Raw genomic sequence first — 18,983 nt, 5'->3', positions numbered from 1 at the left:
TATTTGGCAATTTGAACTACGGTGGCCAATTTTGTAAATTGCAACTTAGAAGTAGTAAAACAATTGGTTATCTGAGTCATAAAACAAATGCAACTTATTTGTGGTGCTGAAGACATGTGGCATAATTGAGGATTAATGCCTTCTAGTTGGAAACCATCCCCCAATTTCGATCACAATTGTTTGCTGGAGGTCAATCAGCTCATTAATCTCATTAGTAAAAATAATAAATGAGTTGAATTGTAATTTATTTTAATTAATATCTTATTGAAATTAAATAGTGCCCCCTTAATTATATAACTAGGCCAAATAATTAAAATTTATTACATAGTCTATCACTAATAAAGAATTCATTATTGTTTAATTTGGTTCGACGGCAATTTAGTGGTGGATAATTAAGACAACTTTTTCTATGACTAAATTAGTAGTATTAAATTTTACATTGTTGTTTAATTACTTAGATCATATCTAAGATAATCTTAATAAAATGCCACAGAAGACGTACATAATAGTTTATAGATGCGTCGTTAGGTTCAATATTACAAAAAGATGTAGAGCTAACACTTGATAGTTCTAACACAAAAAATGGCAATATATCCAGCCACAAAAAAAGGCATGACCTTAATCAGACGCTTACTTCATAGTTCGAACACAAAAAATGGCAATTTATCCAGCCACAAAAAAAGGCATGACCTTGATCAGACGCCTTGCCCACTAAGCGATGTTGTTCTCTTCGAGTAGGAACATCACGAAATCCGGCCTGTCAGCCTCATCCATTCCTCGAAACAGGTCGAGCAACTCGGTTTCCTTCACTAGTATCTTTGCAGCTGTAAACTTTTGTTTCTTGGTCAGGCCCTCGACCACACCAAGTAATTTTAGCACCGCCTCTCGTTTAGTGGTCAAGTCGAACTCGTAACCAATCCTAGCGGACAACGTTCGTAGGCGCTCGTTCGTATCATCATTCATGCGATTCATCATCTCGAGTACTCCATCCAATGCTTCTCCAGCCTTACGTTTTTTGATTGTTTTCTTCAAGGTCGGACTGTTAAGCGCACTGTCACCCGCACTTTCGCCCGCAGCAATGGGGACGTTCCCATCTCCAACTGATTCACCTACAAATACACCGTCTAGGTTGGGGCGATAGACGTTCTCAGTCTCAAAGTTCATGCTATCCTGAGTATCGTGAACATGCTGAGTAGATTCAGCTGCGTGAACACGCTGAGTAGATTCAGCTGCGTCCTCCGCGGTTCCACCAATTGCTCGGTCTTTACCGAATATGATTTTCCATGCTTCAAAGTGGGGCCAAGACTTCCCACGCATAGTCTTCGCATTCCCATCCGCCTGCACGTTATGGGAGCAACTTATATTAGTCGCTATGCAGAAAAATTAATAAAAGAAACAAAAACTAACTACCTTGATGATTTGTGCCAATTGTTCCTCATCACAGTGTATCTTATAGTCCCCCCTTTCATTGAAGCCGACACCACTGCGGTTGAGTATGCTACAGAGCAGGTTGTACTGTTTCTTCCATGTAGATATCTTAGACCAAATGTGAGGATGAATGCGCAAATCAGTTTTTGGGTTTTGTCTCTTCAAGTCTTCTTCGATCCTTTTCAAGTATCCAGTACGAAAACCGTTATCCGATTTCCATCCGTTGGCAACGAGTTCTTTCATGGACATGCTAAGAGTCTCCTCCTCCTTATCCGACCAACTCCTCCGTGTCCTGTCACTTCTCGAACCACTCGATCGTCCAGAGTTACTTCTTGGAACTTCATGAACATGATTTCAACGACAGCCACAACATTTAATCATTTAAATAGTATACATAGGGACAAATTAGGACAGATACAAAGTTGTTATCAACAAGATATTGCATGAAACCAAGTAAGGCCCAACACTTACAACACATATAAACAGAGGGCAAAATTTCTCCCTTATCCATTGCAATTCTTGTCAACAATTTGTTCGTTTGAGTTCAACATACAACACAATAAATAGATGGCAACAATCATAAAGAGTTTCATATTCAGGTAAGAGCAAAGACAAACCGTCAAACGTAGGGCTGTTGAAACTGTTGAACTGATTCGAAGGCCACTGATCACTCATGCTTCACACAATTGACGTTGAAATTTGTTCGAAACTGAGGTAAATCTGATGACGTTCGCGCAGACCAGAAGCTTGCTTGGAGTATCGCCGTTTACGAGCGGCGTTCAAATGGCGGGAGTATTTCAGTGGAGGCGTGATGTTTTGTTTTAGGGTTGCAAAGAGGACAAAATTGGAATTAAATGTTTTTACCAAGGCCAAAAGTGTCTGTCTGTAGAACAAATATTATTGTATTTTGGGCCCCATGGTTGGCTATCCAGCTGGAAAGGGGAAGCCCAAACTGGAAACAAACAATAGAAATGCATATATAGTTTGAATCTCATTCTCATGGAAAGTGGAAATGACCCTTATCCATGCATTTCTTTTTCCACATATTCAAACGCATCCCTAATATATACTGTGCGTACTACTGTATGCATATGTAAGGTACTAATGAATTACCTTAAATCCATTAAAGAATTAGAATGGAAAAACAAAGAATGAAATATATTGTGTGTGTTGGGAAAAAAAGTGATAGAAACAGAATGGAAAAACAAAAGAAATATGAGTAGAATAATAGAAGTGATAAGAGGAGATTTAAAAAATAAACCCAACCTAAACTAAAATGTTGAAATTAATTATGATCCACGAACTTTGTCAAAGTATCATTTTAGGTCCGTGAACTTTGAAATATCATTTTTAGTCCGTCAACTATGAGTTAATATTATTTGAATTACTTTTTACTATTTCCAAGTTTTTCTGGACGAAAATACCCTCAATACCTTGAAGGGTATTTTAATAAACTTTATCACATACTCATATTTTTTATAAATATCTTTACTATATATTTTTGACGAATTTTATAAATATGATTTGACCTTCAATATTATCACTTTTGTGACATGCAAGAAAAGTTCATTCTTCAACTTTTTATAATTAAAGAATTTTAAAATATTTTTAAAATATGGATACTCGTAAAAATTAATGTCACAGTCAATAAACGATACTTGAATATTTTAAATAATATATCAACATTCAAGTATCGTCTATTGACCGTGACCTTGATATTTTACGAGTATCCATACCTCAAAAATATTTTAAAATTCTTTAATTATAAAATGTTGAAGAAACTTTTCTTGCATGTCACAAAATTAAGTGATAATATTGAAGGCCAAATTATATTTAGAAAATTCATCGAAAAATATGAGTATATGGAGTGGCAGGAACAGATTTTGACGGTAAATTGTCTAAAATATGGCTCGCCGAAAGCAAGGCATGTCCCCAAAACGAAATAGGCAGTCGTGCATAACTCATCATCTATCGGACCATGTTTAACAAGATCATGTTCCTTCTTTCAGCTACGCCATTCTGCTGGGGTGTGCCCGGCGCAGTCAGTTGGGATTCAATTCCCTCTACCGATAAGTAGTCCAAAAACTCGGCACTGAGGTATTCGCCTCCGCGATCAGATCGCAGGCTTTTGATACGTTTTCCATGATGCGTCTCAGCATAAGCCTTAAACTCCTTGAACTTGTTAAAAGCTTCAGACTTAAAGCGCATCAAATAAACATATCCAACTTTCGAGTAATCATCAATAAAAGTGATGAAATAGCGAAAGCCGCCTCTTGCCTCGGTTGACATTGGTCCACACACATCAGTATGAACAAGTTCTAGTACTTCCTTGGCCCTATTTCCTTTCACCCTAAAAGGTCTCTTAGTCATCTTGCCTTCCAAGCAGGATTCACACGTGGAAAATGATTCAGTATCTAGTCCTTTAAGAAGGTCTTGATCCACGAGAGTTTGAATCCTCCTTTGGTTGGCATGACCAAGTCTAAGGTGCCATAAGTACGTTTCGTTCATTGAACTTGAAGGTTCCTTTCTTTTCTTTGAAATTTTCGATGCATTATTGAGTTCTAATTTGCGATTATTAAATTGTGTAGATATGATTGTGTACAAGATTGTTTTCCATGATACCACGACAGATATAAGAACCATCTTTCTTAATAACACAACTGTCATTAAAAGAAATCGAATATCCATCAAAAACCAATTTAGAAACTGAAATTAAATTTCTTCTAAAAGAAGGTATCAACAAAACATTCTTCATAACAAAAAATCTATCACTACTAAAACGCAAATAAACGTCTCCCACTGCAACGGCCGCCACTTTAGTAGCGTCGCCCAGCTGGACTTCGATCTCTCCATCATATAGCCGTCTTGTCACCTGCATTAAGTCAGGATCAAAACAAATATGATCAGTAGCTCCAGTGTCTATAACCCAAGTATGAGATGAAGTCGAAGCCAAACATGACTCGACAACTAGAGCTTGGTGCATACCTGTAGCCTTGCCCTTTTTAGGGCAGTCTGGCTTCCAATGCCCCTTCTCTCCACACTTGAAACACTTTCCTGTTTGCTTCTTTCCCGACCTCCTCTTTCTCTTTCCCTTAGCTTCCTTAGGTGCGACCTGGTTCGTCACTTTCTTCTTTCCTGCGCCAGGCCTAGGGCCAGAGGAACGATGTGACGAACTAACCATCGCAGCCTTAGCTTGGTTCATGAGATCCTCTGCCGACTGAAGTTCAGTCAACAACTCAGCCAAGGTGTAATTTCTCTTGTTCATCTCAAAATTGAGCTTGAACTGCTGAAAGCTAGGGGGCAGACTCTGAAGGATGATAGTAACTTGGGACTCGGCATCAATGACACCTCCCAAAACCTCAATTTGATTGAGGTGGCTCATCATCTCGAGGACATGGTCCCGCACAGACGAGCCTTCCTTCATAGTCTTGCACATGATACTCCGAAAGGCTTGAGACTTAGCCGTTCGATTCTGAGTACCAAAGAGATTTGTGAGATTTTGCATAATATCGGCGGCAGTAGCCATGGCGGCATGCTGATGTCTAAGCACTGTTGACATGGAGGCCAACATATAACACTTAGCCATCTCATTCGCCTTATGCCACCGTCTATGCGCATCTCGCACTGCCTGCGCGGCGTTAGCCGCCGGCACTGGGGGCCGTGGAGTAGTGAGCACAAACTTGTACTCATCAGCCGTGAGAACGATGTCCAAATTTTGTTTCCATTCTATGTAATTTTGGCCCTCGAGTTTGTTTTCTTTAAGAATTGCAGAAAGAGGATTGAGTGACATGTTGACGATTTAGTTTGCACTGCAAAACAGAATATTTACTATTTGTCATAAACTTATGTGATGAAATTGAGGAGATTAACCATAAAACTTTTCAAATTCTCACAACTGTAAAATTAAAATTTTGTACCCTCAAGCAGAGGTCAATACGCATTAAAATTTTAACATTTTTACTGGTCACAACACCGACGAATAGTCCAGAGACCGCAGCACGGCATGGCCGCCAAATGTTGCCTAAGCACGACCATCAGATTTAGCATTACAGAATCTCGTTTCTACAACACACTCCCATAACAATGCTCATGCGTTGATAACAAGACCAAGCTATCTCGTAAATTCTGTTTGAACTTCTGAAACTTGTAATTTCTTAGGATTATTGTCCCCACAGCATGGGTGGCGATAATATTGGAAACTACTTTCTAGTCCATACTATTTACATATGAGAAGTCCACCTATATGAACTCGCTATTTCTTAGGATTATTGTCCCCACAGCATGGGTGGCGATAAGATTCAGAAATTAGCTTCATAAGTTGTGGACCAATCGATGGAGACCATATACAAACTTAGTTCGTAATTATCGCTTAGATATTTAAGTTATGGTTTTTCATTAATTATCCTTAGCCTTAGTGCAGATTAAAGGCTTAATTAAATTCTGTTGGTATTTAATTGACTGGATAATTAAATCTTTTATAATCTTTTAAACATCTTATTAAAGGATAATATATTAATTACTAAAGTTTAATCCATATTCATGTCTTCTATAAGATTTATCTAAAATAATTAATTATTTATATCTTTGACTGACATGAATAAATAAACTTAAATTAATTCCTTATTAAGATTGGGAAGAGAATAATATTTTATTATTTAATGAAATCCTACATATCTATCCTTATTAGGATTCTAGATATATATAATATAATTAGGAAACTATTAAATTATTCTTGTCCATATCATCTAGGATTAAAAATATCCATAGATATGGTCAATAATCTAAATATTCCTAAAATCTAGGGAAATCTTCCCAAAATATTTTATTTCCATTAAATAATAATATTTTAATGATATCTTTTAATTTAGGAATCAAATAATCATTAAAATAATATTTCATCGTTATCTCGTGATCGAGGTTGGCACGATCAACAACGACGAAAGATCCGCCGGAGTTCGACCGCCGGAACGGCGATTTCGCCGTCCAGCCACCGCCGGCAGCCCGCGCGATGCGCGGCTGCTTCCTTTCTCCCTCTCCGGCGCGAAGACGCCGAGAACTCCCTCCGTCGACGTCGCTCAGCCACGCAGCCACCGCCACGCAGCTCCGGCGACTCTCCCTCCGCCCCGGCGGTCTCGCGCGACGCAGCAGCCGCCGTGAACGGCGTCGCTGCTCTTGGTCTCGCGTCGCTAGGGTTAGGTTCGACTAGGGTTAGGGTTAGGTTTAGGGTTAGGGTTCCGGGTTGGAAGAACCGCCGCTGCTCTCGGACGAGCAGCGGCTTCCGTCAACAGCCGCCACCGTCGATTGCCGTGAAGTCTAGAGAAGGCCGTGAGGTGCGGTCTCGCCGGCGGCGTGGACGAGCCCATGCTCGTTTTCACGTCGCCGTGTGATCGCCTCAATTCTCCCACTCGACGCCGCGATTCCCGAGGCATTCCGGGACCGGCGGTCTCGCCGGCGGCGCGCACGAGTCCACCCTCGTCTGCGTGTCGCCGGTCGATCGCCTCCCATGCTCCCACTCGCTCGACAACCCTAATTGGATCGCATGTAGCGCGATTCGTCTCGGCGCAAGCGCCGACGAATCGCACGTCTCGTGCGTTCCAAATATTTGAGTTCTTTGTTTCGATTGTTCTTGAGTTCATCATGCATAATCATATAACAACTAAAAACAAGAACATGCTTCGAAAACAAAAACGCATGCATACATGAATTTCGCGAAATTTAAATCCAAATAATCAGAGCCAAAGACTGGCTCTGATACCAATTGAAGGGGTTGGCAGCGGAAGCGCTCACATAAATCAATTACATAATAATTCTGATCTATTTAGCAGATTATTTAGACAAATTCTATTCGCGTAATTATCACATGTATCATGCTCATAACTCAAATAAAACATGCTTTAAATTAATTGAAACCTAAAACATGCTTTTCTACGGTTTAGCCATTATACCTTGATGATTCTCCAAAGAATCGAAGATAGCTAGCGCCTTCTCCACGTGAAGATCTTTAGTACAAAACCACGGATCTTCTGTCTGGTTCCCGGACTGTAAACTGATATCAGGGTGGGCTGATCTCACCAGTGTACTAGGACTTAAATAAAGAAGACGGAAATCCTTTCCCACGGAGGAGAGAAAAATCGTCCCTCTTCTAAGAAGAGAGGGGGACGAAAATTTTAGAAGAAAAATAAAGTGTATTTTCTGTCTCCTTTATTCTCCTATTTATAATAAGTCACATATTGGGCCCAGACAGGGATCTATGGAAGGCTTTGGATATGGGCTCCTCCAATTAGCTTTTTACTAATTAAATTAAACCCAATTTAATATAAGCTTATAATTGGAATATTACGAGCAGCCACTACAGAAGTAATATTGCACTCCCCATCCAAATCCGAAATTATAAGTACTTCGGGTTTCCATTACTTGATATTTATTTCCCGCGCTTAAGATAGAAACATCCATTAATTAATTATTGTCTGCTATGGACTTAATTAATTAATATCTTATTTATTCCAAGAGAGGACTCAGCAAGAAAATCTTATTTATTATTCATAGAGTAATTAAACTCCAACTAGCTAGGTTCCGAATAATAAAACCTTATTTCAAGCTTCTCTTGAGGATGTTATCAAACGAGACTCACCTCGCGCACGATTCAACATAATAGCAATCCTAGCACCGCTAGATATTAATCACCACTACCCAATATACCAGGCTTATTGGGTTGCGAAAAACCCGCACCATTTGGTAAGTCAAAGTAGTGCATAATCAATACCGTATGCTCAATGCTAACGTACATTGATTAAGAAATAACAATTTACAAGACCTCGTCTTTCAGTAGATAGCATAAAGACTGTCTCGCTGTTAGATCCATTCAGTGCTATACCACACCAACGTCATCTTATTTCAGTAAGGCTTAGAAATAATCGGACTGACATTGCAACCTTTCACGATAGGTAGTCTAAGCCTATCTAGGTTGTGAAATTCTTCTTTTTCTTTGTTTAGAACTGACCGTGTTACCTTAAAGTGAACGACGCCCACAACCGGTCTACTAAAACAAAGACTTAGACTTTGTTAAGTTACTTATACATTTAAACATGTAATAAACATCCATTAAATGTAAAACATAACAACATTATGACAAAAATAATCTGTTTATTCCTTTGGAAAATAAAATAAGAGTTTTAACAGTATTCAATCACTCGAAAGGTGATTTCTAGTATACAAATGTAGGAGCTTACTGTCTCTTTTCCACGAGCTGAGTAGTGCCACACCCGTTGTTGCAATTTAGTGTGGGGCTCACTTTCGGGGAAAAAAGAAGTGAACAGTGACAGTAATAATAGTCCAGTAATACCAAAAACACGATAACTATCTTCCATGCTCCTATTCTCCCAGGGTGAGATTAATTTCATCTCAAGCTAAAACGTTGCACGATGTTAAATCCGTCGACTGCGCATTAGTTTGATATTGTCCACTTTGGATCAAGCTCGTCGGCACAGATTTATTTTTTGGGTCAATTCCAAAAGTCTTCAAAATAATTGGAGTTGACAATGCTTATATGACCTTTCAACCTCACTCACTCATTCGACATGAGATGAGTTTGTAATCCAATAAACTTTTTCTCATACTGAAACCACACCAGGAACACGACCAATACATCAACACATTATGGATAGATTCAAACTTGAGTCATTATAAGTCTGACTCGAACATAGGTCATCCAAGGCCTGACATATGCAAATACATAATTCTTTAGGTATTGCAATTAAACTTCAAATACCTCATTTTGTTCCATTATAAACAAATCAAATTCTTTTTTGATACATCTCATTCGTATAATTATTTTCTTTTATAATATAATTAATCACTCACTTATAGAGAAAGGAGTGATAGCCAACATTTGATATGTGCTTCAGTATTATTTGGAATTTAAAGTGCCCATATAGATAATATTACTTGGGATTTAACGTGCCCATATAAATAAAATATTACTACTTGGGATTTAAAGTGCCTATAGAGATAATTTTTAAATAGAGAGAGTCAACAATTGATATGTGGTGCAATATTTATTTAGATTTAAAGTGTCCATAGAGATCATATTTCATTAGTCAATTTGGACGTATACAAATAAAAGTCATTTGAAATGGAAAAATGGAATAAATGTACCTATCATTTGTGGCCCATTCTATTTAATTGGGCTTTAATATATTTAAATTTACGAAAGCCCAAAAGTGAGCCATTTTTCATTAATATTTCTTTCCATTCATCATTAATGAACAACTCTCCCTACCAAATTAAAGTAAATAAATTCAGGAAAATATCGAAAACTGAAATCCATCGAATTCTCATTTCCAAAACCCTAGTGCATTTTCAAGAATCTTGTAGAGTCGAAGAACAACAACTCCCCTGCACGAGCGCTCTGCTCGAAGCAAAATTAGGGTTAGGGTTTGTAAGGAAAAGGAAAACGGTAATCAGTTTGCCCCCACTGTGGATGATGAAGCATATATATTGCTCGTGAACGAACAATTTAAACCAGACAAATGGATGAGGAAAATTTGGGAGTTTCGGCGATTGATGGCGCCGGGGAATGCGGATCGATTGCGGAATCAGGTGATTCGACTGTGATCGGCGGCGAGAAAAGAGAGGTGGCGTCGGTGGAGGATGAAACGGTGGCGGTCGGCGGAGGGACGGTGGAGGTTCTGGCTGAGGATGGCGGCGGTGAAGTGGCAGCTTCGGAACCGCTGGAGGAAGGAGCTAATCGAGTGGATGGTGAGGAAGGAGCGGACCGAGTGGATTGTGCAGAGAAGGTGGGGGGGGTGGCTGCTGATGGAGTCAATACGCATGTTCTTGATGAATCAGTAGTGAATAAGGAAGGTGATGAAATGGCAATTGACCCTGATTCTGAAACAAAAAACGAAGAAGAGATTGTACATGTTGTTGATGCCAAATTGGAGGTGGATGTTACTCATTCTGAATCGCAATCGGACACCGGAGGGGTTGAAATTGCTGAGGACACACATCTTGTTCTTGATGCCAAGTTGGAGGTGGATGTTACTCAGTCTGAATCGCAATTGGACGCCGGAGGTGTTGAAATTGCCGAGGACACACATCTTGAAGTGAAAGGTGAGGAAGAATTTAGGCCAGTGGCCGATACTGATGCAGTCTGTGAGCAGCAGTTGTCTGAATTGCAAACAGATTTGGCAGGGGGTGAATTGAACCTGGTGATGGAGGGAACTGAGTCGTTGAATGATCACCATGAGAGGGAGTTGGGCAAGGAAGAAGTGGATGTTGCAGCATTGGGGGGAGTGGAGAATGAGTCAGTGGCCGATACTGATGCAGTCTGTGAGCAGCAGTTGTCTGAATTGCAAACAGATGGGGCAGGGGGTGAATTGAACCTGGTGATGGAGGGAACTGAGTCGTTGAATGATCATCATGAGAGGGAATTGGGCCAGGAAGAAGTGGATGTTGCAACAATGGGGGGAGTGGAGAATGAGTCAGTGGAGAGAATGACAGTGGACAATTATGCCGAGACAGCTGCAAGGAGTGATGATGTTGCTGTGGAGAGGGGGGATTTTTTGGTAAATGATTCAGAATGTGGGGCAGGTGAAAAATCAACTGAGGTTGAAGAGGAAGAGAAAGGTGATGCCGAGGCTGTGGCGGAAATAACGGCCGCAGAAGTTGAAACAGATGACAGCGTGCATCTAGCTAAAGTTTCTGAACAAGAGCAGGTCCATGAATCAAATGAAGGTTTGGAAGATGTTAGTGGCCACGAAAGAAACAAGCATGCTGAGGATGAAGGGGTGGTGGCTGCTGAGGAGAGTCAGGTTTCTGAAGCGAAGATGGTGGATGATGAGAACTTTAGCTTGAAGGTCTCAAGTGATGCTAATCTAGATGTGCATTTGAATGAGTCAGAATATAAGGAGGACACAGACCTCCCTGTAAGGGATATCAAACAAGAAGAAGAGTCCAGAGTAGAATCTGAGATGACAAGGAATGCTGAGGTGGATCATCTGGCTAAAGATGCTGACATGGGAACCAACTCCATCGACTCTAAAACCCCAGATGACGAGGGAAAAATGGAGACAGAGGATACAATGAGTGATGTAGATGAGACTGCTCAAGACATGTATGATTCACCTGGTGGACTACAAGACGAAGAAGATGAAACAATTGCTGCTGAGGAGGAGACTGGGACACAAGATACTGAAATGGAGACTGAAACTGATATGGCAGAATCAGGGAAATCGTCAGGAGGGAAGCGGAAGAGAGCAAAGTTGACAAAAAGTCCATCCATAACTAGAGCATTGGCTAAAGGATCATCACGGAAGACTGTGGGAGAGGATGTTTGTTTCATCTGTTTTGATGGTGGGGAACTTGTGCTATGTGACCGCAGGTAAGGTTTCTAGGATGCAGAGATGATTTTTCTCATTTTACAAACAATTCCTTTTGTCTTCAAACTATTTTTGGTAGCCACCACGGGCGTCATTGTGTTTTACATTAGTTTGTGTTTCTTAATGTGTTTACAGAGGTTGCCCGAAGGCCTATCATCCTTCCTGTGTAAATCGAGATGAAGCGTTTTTCAAATCTAAGGGTCGCTGGAACTGTGGTATGGGTTTCTCTGTATCTCAAAAGTGCATGCACATGTTTGATGATAGTTTATGACACTGTTGTGGGTTGTACTTCTTTTATTAGTACTAACCCTTACAATTATCTTTTGCTGCTTTTCTACAATGAACAGCCTCTTCTTTGGATTTAATTTTTACAAGTAGAGAGTTTGCTAGATTTACAAATGCTTGTTAAGAAACATATATACTACTACAATTCAACTTGTTACAATTAGTAACTTGTCTAACTTTAGATATATATATTGCAAATTAATGTTAATAACGTGATTTATTTTTACACGTGCATCAACTAGATGTTGGAACTATTATTTGATGTAGAGCCATTCCTCGTGACATCTTTTGAATTTTAGTTGCATTTTTTTACTGAAAAAAGTGAACCCTAATTGAAAGCTTTTTGCTATAACTGTGTTGTCCAAGCCGCTACTTGAACAGTTGAATGGCATCATAACTACTTAAATGTGCTCTTCTTTTGCTATCTGTTTGATTAAAATATGGTTAAATTTTAATATGCACCTTTATCCAACCCTTTGAGGATTCGTTGTAGTATTTTTTTGCTGCTAATGAACTTGTGATTCTCCTTGTTTTCAGGCTGGCATTTATGTAGCATCTGTGAGAAGAATGCGCGCTATATGTGCTATACATGTACCTTCTCCCTGTGCAAAAGTTGCACTAAAGATGCAACTATCTTATGTGTCCGAGGAAATAAAGGATTTTGTGAGACCTGCATGAGAACTGTTATGTTAATTGAAAACAATGAACAGGTAAACAATGGTGTATGTGCTTCATGATCTCTCTTGCCCCCACTCATTAGTTTGTTCTTCCTGTGCTTTAAATATATAATTGCTGTTGTTAATTAGTGGTACCTGGCATGTAGAAACATCAATACTACTGTTCTTCAATGGTTATACACCAAGGCCAGCTTTTTGTGTTTGACATAATGATCCTTGGGCTTTTCCTTGATTAACTATCTATACTTAGTTGGACCATGGTTGTTTTTTCTTTGGCTTTTAGTTAAGCCTCTAAAGGTGCAGTTGGGATTTTGAAATAATTTATCACATATTGGTGCTTCTGATGCACATGGGGTAGAGTCTTATAAAAAGGTAACCAACTTCTGGAAGTGAGATAGTCTAAATTGTAGAAGTGGGCAGTGGGCACCATAGTTCTTCAACACTGTAGATATACTCAATCTTAATACTTTTAATTCTAACAAATCAATAACATCCCCTAAAACAATCAAGTACGTAGAAAACCCGTTAATTCTAGTGTACCTCAACGGGAAAAGAAAATGGAACACCACAGAGTGCATCTTCACAAACCAAGAACTATTAGATCACCCCCTCCATGGGATTATGGTGTAAAATCTTTTATGTATGAATATGTTAGACACCTGTGACTTGTGTCTACCATTCACAATAACTATTTAGATCTGTAGGCATTTATTGTTCTCCGATCATCATTTTGATTTTAGAATTTTTTTAGTATGGTTGTCTCTGGCTTCACACTTCATGGTTGTGCTCATCAGACACTGTCCAAATTTGAAATTATGAGTATTTGGTTCCTAGATCCATCAGTAACTGGGTTAAGTAGTGTTACTGGTCATCCAGCCATTTGTTATTTGCATTTGTATGACTATTCTGATTATTTCTTGTTGCTATTAACGAGAGGTGCAGGCTCAAATTGACTTTGATGACAGAAGTAGCTGGGAGTATCTCTTCAAAGATTATTACTTAGAGTTAAAAGCTAAGTTGTCATTGTCATCAAGTGAGATTTTAGAGGCTAGAAACCCTTGGAAGGGAGCAGATGTGTCTGGCACCAGCAAAACGGAGTCAGCTGAAGTGAAGGCTGATGCAAATGAAGGAGGTTCCGATTCAGATGACTCCGTTGAGAACTCTGAAACTGTCAGGCCTAAAAGAAGAAAGATAAGAAAACAATCAAAATCCAGGTCAAAAGTTGATACTGGTGTTGCATCCCGAGAGAGAGCTGTTTCTTCATCTGGCAATTCTGAGTGGGCATCACAGGAGCTACTTGAATTTGTCTCGCATATGAAAAATGGTGACATATCATTATTGTCTCAGTTTGATGTACAAGCACTTTTGCTTGAGTATATTAAAATAAACAAGCTGCGTGATCCTCGTCGGAAAAGTCAAATTGTGTGTGATGCAAGACTTGAGACTTTATTTGGGAAACCTCGAGTTGGGCATTTTGAAATGCTAAAGCTTATTGAATCTCATTTTCTCATAAGAGATGAGCAAAATGATGATCTTCAAGGGATTGTCGTTGATACTGAAAATGACCAGTTAGATATTGAGGCCAGTCCTGAAACCCTAACTAAGGGTGGCAAAGATAAGAAACGTAAATCACGTAAGAAAGGGGATAATCGGGGGCCTCAGTCTAATCTTGATGATTATGCAGCTATTGACATGCATAACATTGGTTTGATCTACCTGCGAAGGAAGTTGATGGAGGACCTACTTGAAGATACTGAAACATTCAATGAGAAAGTTATCGGAACATTTGTACGCATAAGGATATCTGGTAGTAACCAAAAGCAGGATTTATATAGAATAGTTCAAGTTGTAGGTATGATTTTTTCCTATTGTCTTCATATTGGTTATAGTTGCTCTCTGCCTCGAGTGCTTTTATAACTAATAACAGTTATATTCGGTGGTAGCTTAGCCTTCCTATCACAATTCCACCATCTCATTATTGAAAACACAGCTGATATTGCTTTTACTTGATTTTTTGTTTGCAGGAACTAGCAAAGCAGCAGAACCTTACAAAGTTGGCAAAAGAACTACTGAAACAATGGTAGAGATTCTAAATCTAGATAAGACTGAAATAATATCAATTGATACAATCTCAAATCAAGAGTTCACCGAGGTAACTGAATTTCACCATTAGCGAATACTTTTTATCCCCTGAAATCAATTCTCTCACTTCATATTTTCTTCTGACATTGACAGGATGAATGCAAACGTCTGCGCCAGAGTATCAAGTGTGGGCTCATTAGTCCTCTGACTGTGGTAAATACATACACAATTACATACATTTGTTTTTATCCTAGGTTGTCAATATAACAGTTATAGTGAGATAACTTTTCTGGTTTGTAGGGTGAGATCCTTGACAAGACGACAGAAATACAGGTGGCCAGAGTCAACGATGTATGTAATCTTTGCAGTTTATTATTTTGGAAACTGTTATATTCTGTTATGAATTAAAATGGATTATATAAAGTCCCTTCTGTTTTGTCCCAAGTTTCATAAACTTAAGACAAACTTAGTTTCTGAAAGTTTTGAAGCCCATAGAGAGTGTTACCTGCATGCTCTATATTGATCGTCTTATTTTTGTTGGCATAGTGCGTAATGCTGCATCCCTCTTGGTTCAAAATTATTCTATGATATCCATTCATAAATGAAATATAAACACTACTTACTTGGGTTATTTATGGTATTTTGCTCCATGCTCCCTTGTTTAGAGCCGTTTTTTCAAATGTGTGCAGTAGAGTGGAGTAGTAATATATCTCTAGTTATGCTAGAAATGACTAATGAGATATATCTATCGTTGATCTTTCCAAGATATGTGATCTGATCATTTATTTTTATTGTGAATATGTATTTTAGTCTTGAATAGCATCTTATTATCCTGTTTACATTTTTAGATGATGTTATTTCTTTTATGTTGCTATGCAGTGGCTGGAATCAGAGACCTTACGGCTTAGTCATCTTCGTGATCGAGCAAGTGATTTAGGCCGTCGAAAAGAATATCCTTTTCTGCATGTCGATATAAGCATGTCATTTTACCTTACTTCTTATTTACCTATTATGTCTATGTCTTTGCCTGTTGGGAAAGTTAATATTATTATATACTTCTCTCAAACTTTGACATCCATGTAACTGCCTATGCTTTGAGCCTCTTAAAAAGTATACTGGTTTTATTATAAAATTAACCACACTCTTTTCTGCATAGGAGCAATATGTTTCAGGAGTTTATTGCATATTGCATACGTTGTGTTAGCACTTAGTATCTTGGGATTTGTTTGGTCAATTGCTGTGGTTAAACTCTAGGAAAATTGGAATACAATCATCCTTTGAGGATCTGTTTATACAATAAAGCACATAAGTTCAATACACTATTGTTGTGTGAGGAAATTTCCTGCCACATAATTCATCTTCTAGTGTCATATATATATGCTCCCGCGTTGATCATGATGTTTTATGTTTGGGCTTTGTTTATAACGATAATTTTTAGAATAGTACTAGTTTTATATTTTATGTACTATGCTTCTCTGAAACGATTAGTTTGCCCTTGACTGATTATCACGCTTAGAGAATGTGTTGAGAAGTTGCAGCTTTTGAAGACCCCTGAAGAGCGTCAGCGCAGACTAGATGAAATACCGGAAATTCACGCGGATCCAAAGATGGATCCTAGTCATGAATCGGAAGATAATGACAGTGATAATGAAGATGCTAGACGAGGTCTCTTTCATATCATTTTACATGCTTTGTGTTCAGTATAGTCACAGTTCTCCAATCCTAATCTCTAATCAGAATTTGTTTTGTTCTATGCAGATACTTTCATGAGATCTCGAGGTTCTGGTTTTAGTAAGAGAGGGAGGGGCCCAATCTCTCCTGGAAGGGATAATTATGTAAAAGAATCTTGGAGTGGAGGAGGAAAAGCTACACCGAGCAGGAACCTGTCTGGCAACAACTTTTCAACCAATACTGGCCATATTGGTGAGATAGTAAATGAGAATTTGTGGAATTTAGATAGAGACAAGTCGACCCAAGACTCGGATAATTTTAATAGGCCAAATTCTACTACTATTAAGTCTGAATCTGCTGAACGCGCTCAGCGTACTGTATCCCGACCTGAATCAGCTTCTGGTGTTGCGTCACTGCCCTCGCAAGGGTCTTACTCTGCTGGGGCTGCAGAACCTGCTGTCAAGATAAACGAATCAGAGAAGATGTGGCAATATCAGGACCCTTCTGGAAAAGTGCAAGGTCCCTTTTCAATGGTCCAATTGCGCAAATGGAATAACACAGGTTACTTTCCTGCTAATCTGAAGATATGGAGAGCGACAGAGAAGCAAGAAAACTCTGTACTCCTGGTTGATGCGCTGGCAGGGAAGTTTCCGAGGGCATTGCCAGCTGAGACCACATTCCCAGCAACAAGTGCCTTGCACAGTTCCCATACATTGGCCGGTCATCCAAATAAGATTTCTGCAACATTGTTGCCCCAAGAAAATGAGAGAGCAAAACTGATTCAAAGTTCTGGTTCACACTCAAATATGTCTGCTGAGAAGTGGTCTGGGAATGATACGACGAACCTACCATCTCCAACTCCTAAACAAAGTAACGCAGGGTGGTCTGGAGGGAAAGAAGCAGGTCATCTCACTGTTGCAGTTCAATCACCTTCTGCTAATGGTGGGATTCCATCTTCTACTGCAGTTTTGCCTAATCTTGCAAATCATCCTTCTAATCCTGCAACAGTTTTGAATTCCGTCGTGCAAAATACCAATTTTACTCCGGCACCCAAGTCTCATCCCGGAATCATGGTGAGTTCAGCAGTCCCTTTGCATAATCAGACAACCTCAATGAGTGAACCACATGTAGCAGAGGTGCATGGCCATGCACGAGCCGCTGTCCCGCCTGTGCATACTGTTATTAGTCAGAATCTTCCAGCTGATAATCAGGTTAGGGGCAGCGGTTCACAGTCGGGTCAGGCACAGGGTTATGGTTGGGCCCCACCTAACGTTCAGAGTTCTTCTGGAAGCTTCCCGAACTCAGGCCCTGTGTCTGGGATTCAACCTGATGTGTGGAGACCACCTTCTCAGAGTAGCCAACCAAACCTGCATTCGCCTACCACACCAAATGCATCTTGGGGCGTGGCACCGGCTGATAACAGTAATCCTATGGTGGTGAGACCTCAAAATCCTAATGTTGGCTGGGGTGCAATGCCGACCAATCCAAACATGGGTTGGGGGAATCCTGCGCCAGCCAATGCAAACGTAAACTGGGGCCCGGCTATGCAAGGTCCACCGCCCTCTGGTAATACTGCAGCATGGGTTCCTCCACCCGCAAATCCAGTTGGAGGTAACATGCAAGGGATGGTTTCTGGCAACCCGAATCCTGGTTGGGTGCCAACTCAAGGTTGGGGTGGTGCTCCACCAATCCCAGGGCCAATGCCTGGGAACGCTTGGGGCCCTCCATCCGGAACTGTAGGGGCGCCTCCAGCTGTTCAAGGGTCGGGGCAAGGTAATGCAAACCAAGGTTGGGCTCCATGGCCTGGTGAGCAGGGCCCAGCTGGGGGTCAGTACTCAGGTCAACGAGGAGGCCAGGGTCGAGATTCAGGATTTGGTGGTGCCCGGCCTTGGAGCAGGCAATCATCATTTGGTGGCGGTGGCGGTGGCGGTGGCGGTGGCAGTGGTCCTAGACAACACAGGGGCACACCGTGCCCGTACAATGCGAATGGGCGATGTCGCAAAGGGGCATACTGTGATTACATGCATACTTGATTTAGAAATTTCGCAGCTCTTGTTGCTTAGGTGATAGTAAAAGCTAGGTGATACTTGCCTCTCGCTTTTCCTATTTCATTTTTCTTTAAAGGTTGACTTATTTAGGTATTTAAATTTGTAAACTTTGTGCAGCTCAGATAGCTGCTTTTTAGCTATATGCAATTTTGCGTAGTTGCATAGCAATTTTCTTTTCCCCAATTTTTAGTGCTCAACTTTGTGCTCTAGCGACTTTGTCAAACGGAAAATAAAGGGATCTAGATTTTTGTCCAATTTACCAATTTAAATCGTATTGCGCAAAACGTTTATGTTTCTTTAACCATTTCTATCGGGGGTCTCAACATATTCTCATCTCATAATATTCTTATGTTTTTTTTATAATAGTATCATTCCAAAATTTGATTAATTTATGTATCCAAATATTATTTTAA

The 18,983-nt window shown here is 39.9% G+C and overlaps 1 protein-coding gene across 2 annotated transcripts; it reads left to right on the top strand.

Moving 5' to 3' along the window:
* Positions 1-9,724: 9,724 nt before the first annotated feature.
* LOC125190166 (zinc finger CCCH domain-containing protein 19) lies at positions 9,725-18,825 on the top strand. 2 transcript variants are annotated; one of them, XM_048087379.1, is made up of 10 exons: positions 9,725-11,809; positions 11,943-12,022; positions 12,630-12,802; positions 13,712-14,621; positions 14,794-14,921; positions 15,005-15,064; positions 15,152-15,202; positions 15,731-15,801; positions 16,362-16,516; positions 16,610-18,825. In XM_048087379.1, the coding sequence occupies exons 1-10, from the start codon at positions 9,957-9,959 to the stop codon at positions 18,553-18,555; spliced, it is 5,427 nt and encodes a 1,808-aa protein (XP_047943336.1). In that variant the 5' UTR covers positions 9,725-9,956; the 3' UTR covers positions 18,556-18,825. The 2 variants fall into 2 exon arrangements, with proteins under 2 accessions (XP_047943336.1, XP_047943335.1); XM_048087378.1 differs by having other exon boundaries at positions 13,706-14,621.
* Positions 18,826-18,983: the final 158 nt, after the last annotated feature.

This window comes from Salvia hispanica, chromosome 5, assembly GCF_023119035.1.
Source record: "Salvia hispanica cultivar TCC Black 2014 chromosome 5, UniMelb_Shisp_WGS_1.0, whole genome shotgun sequence".
Classification (NCBI taxonomy): Eukaryota; Viridiplantae; Streptophyta; class Magnoliopsida; order Lamiales; family Lamiaceae; genus Salvia; species Salvia hispanica.
This window is presented reverse-complemented; position numbering and strand designations above follow the sequence as displayed.

Excerpts from the sequence above, each read along its gene's own strand:
- LOC125190166 (XM_048087378.1), top strand. The coding sequence starts at position 9,957 with ATGGATGAGGAAAATTTGGGAGTTTCGGCGATTGATGGCGCCGGGGAA. Across the intron at positions 11,810-11,942 it reads CTTGTGCTATGTGACCGCAG|AGGTTGCCCGAAGGCCTATC; the intron begins GTAAGGTTTCTA and ends ATGTGTTTACAG. Across the intron at positions 15,802-16,361 it reads GATTTAGGCCGTCGAAAAGA|GCTTAGAGAATGTGTTGAGA; the intron begins ATATCCTTTTCT and ends ACTGATTATCAC.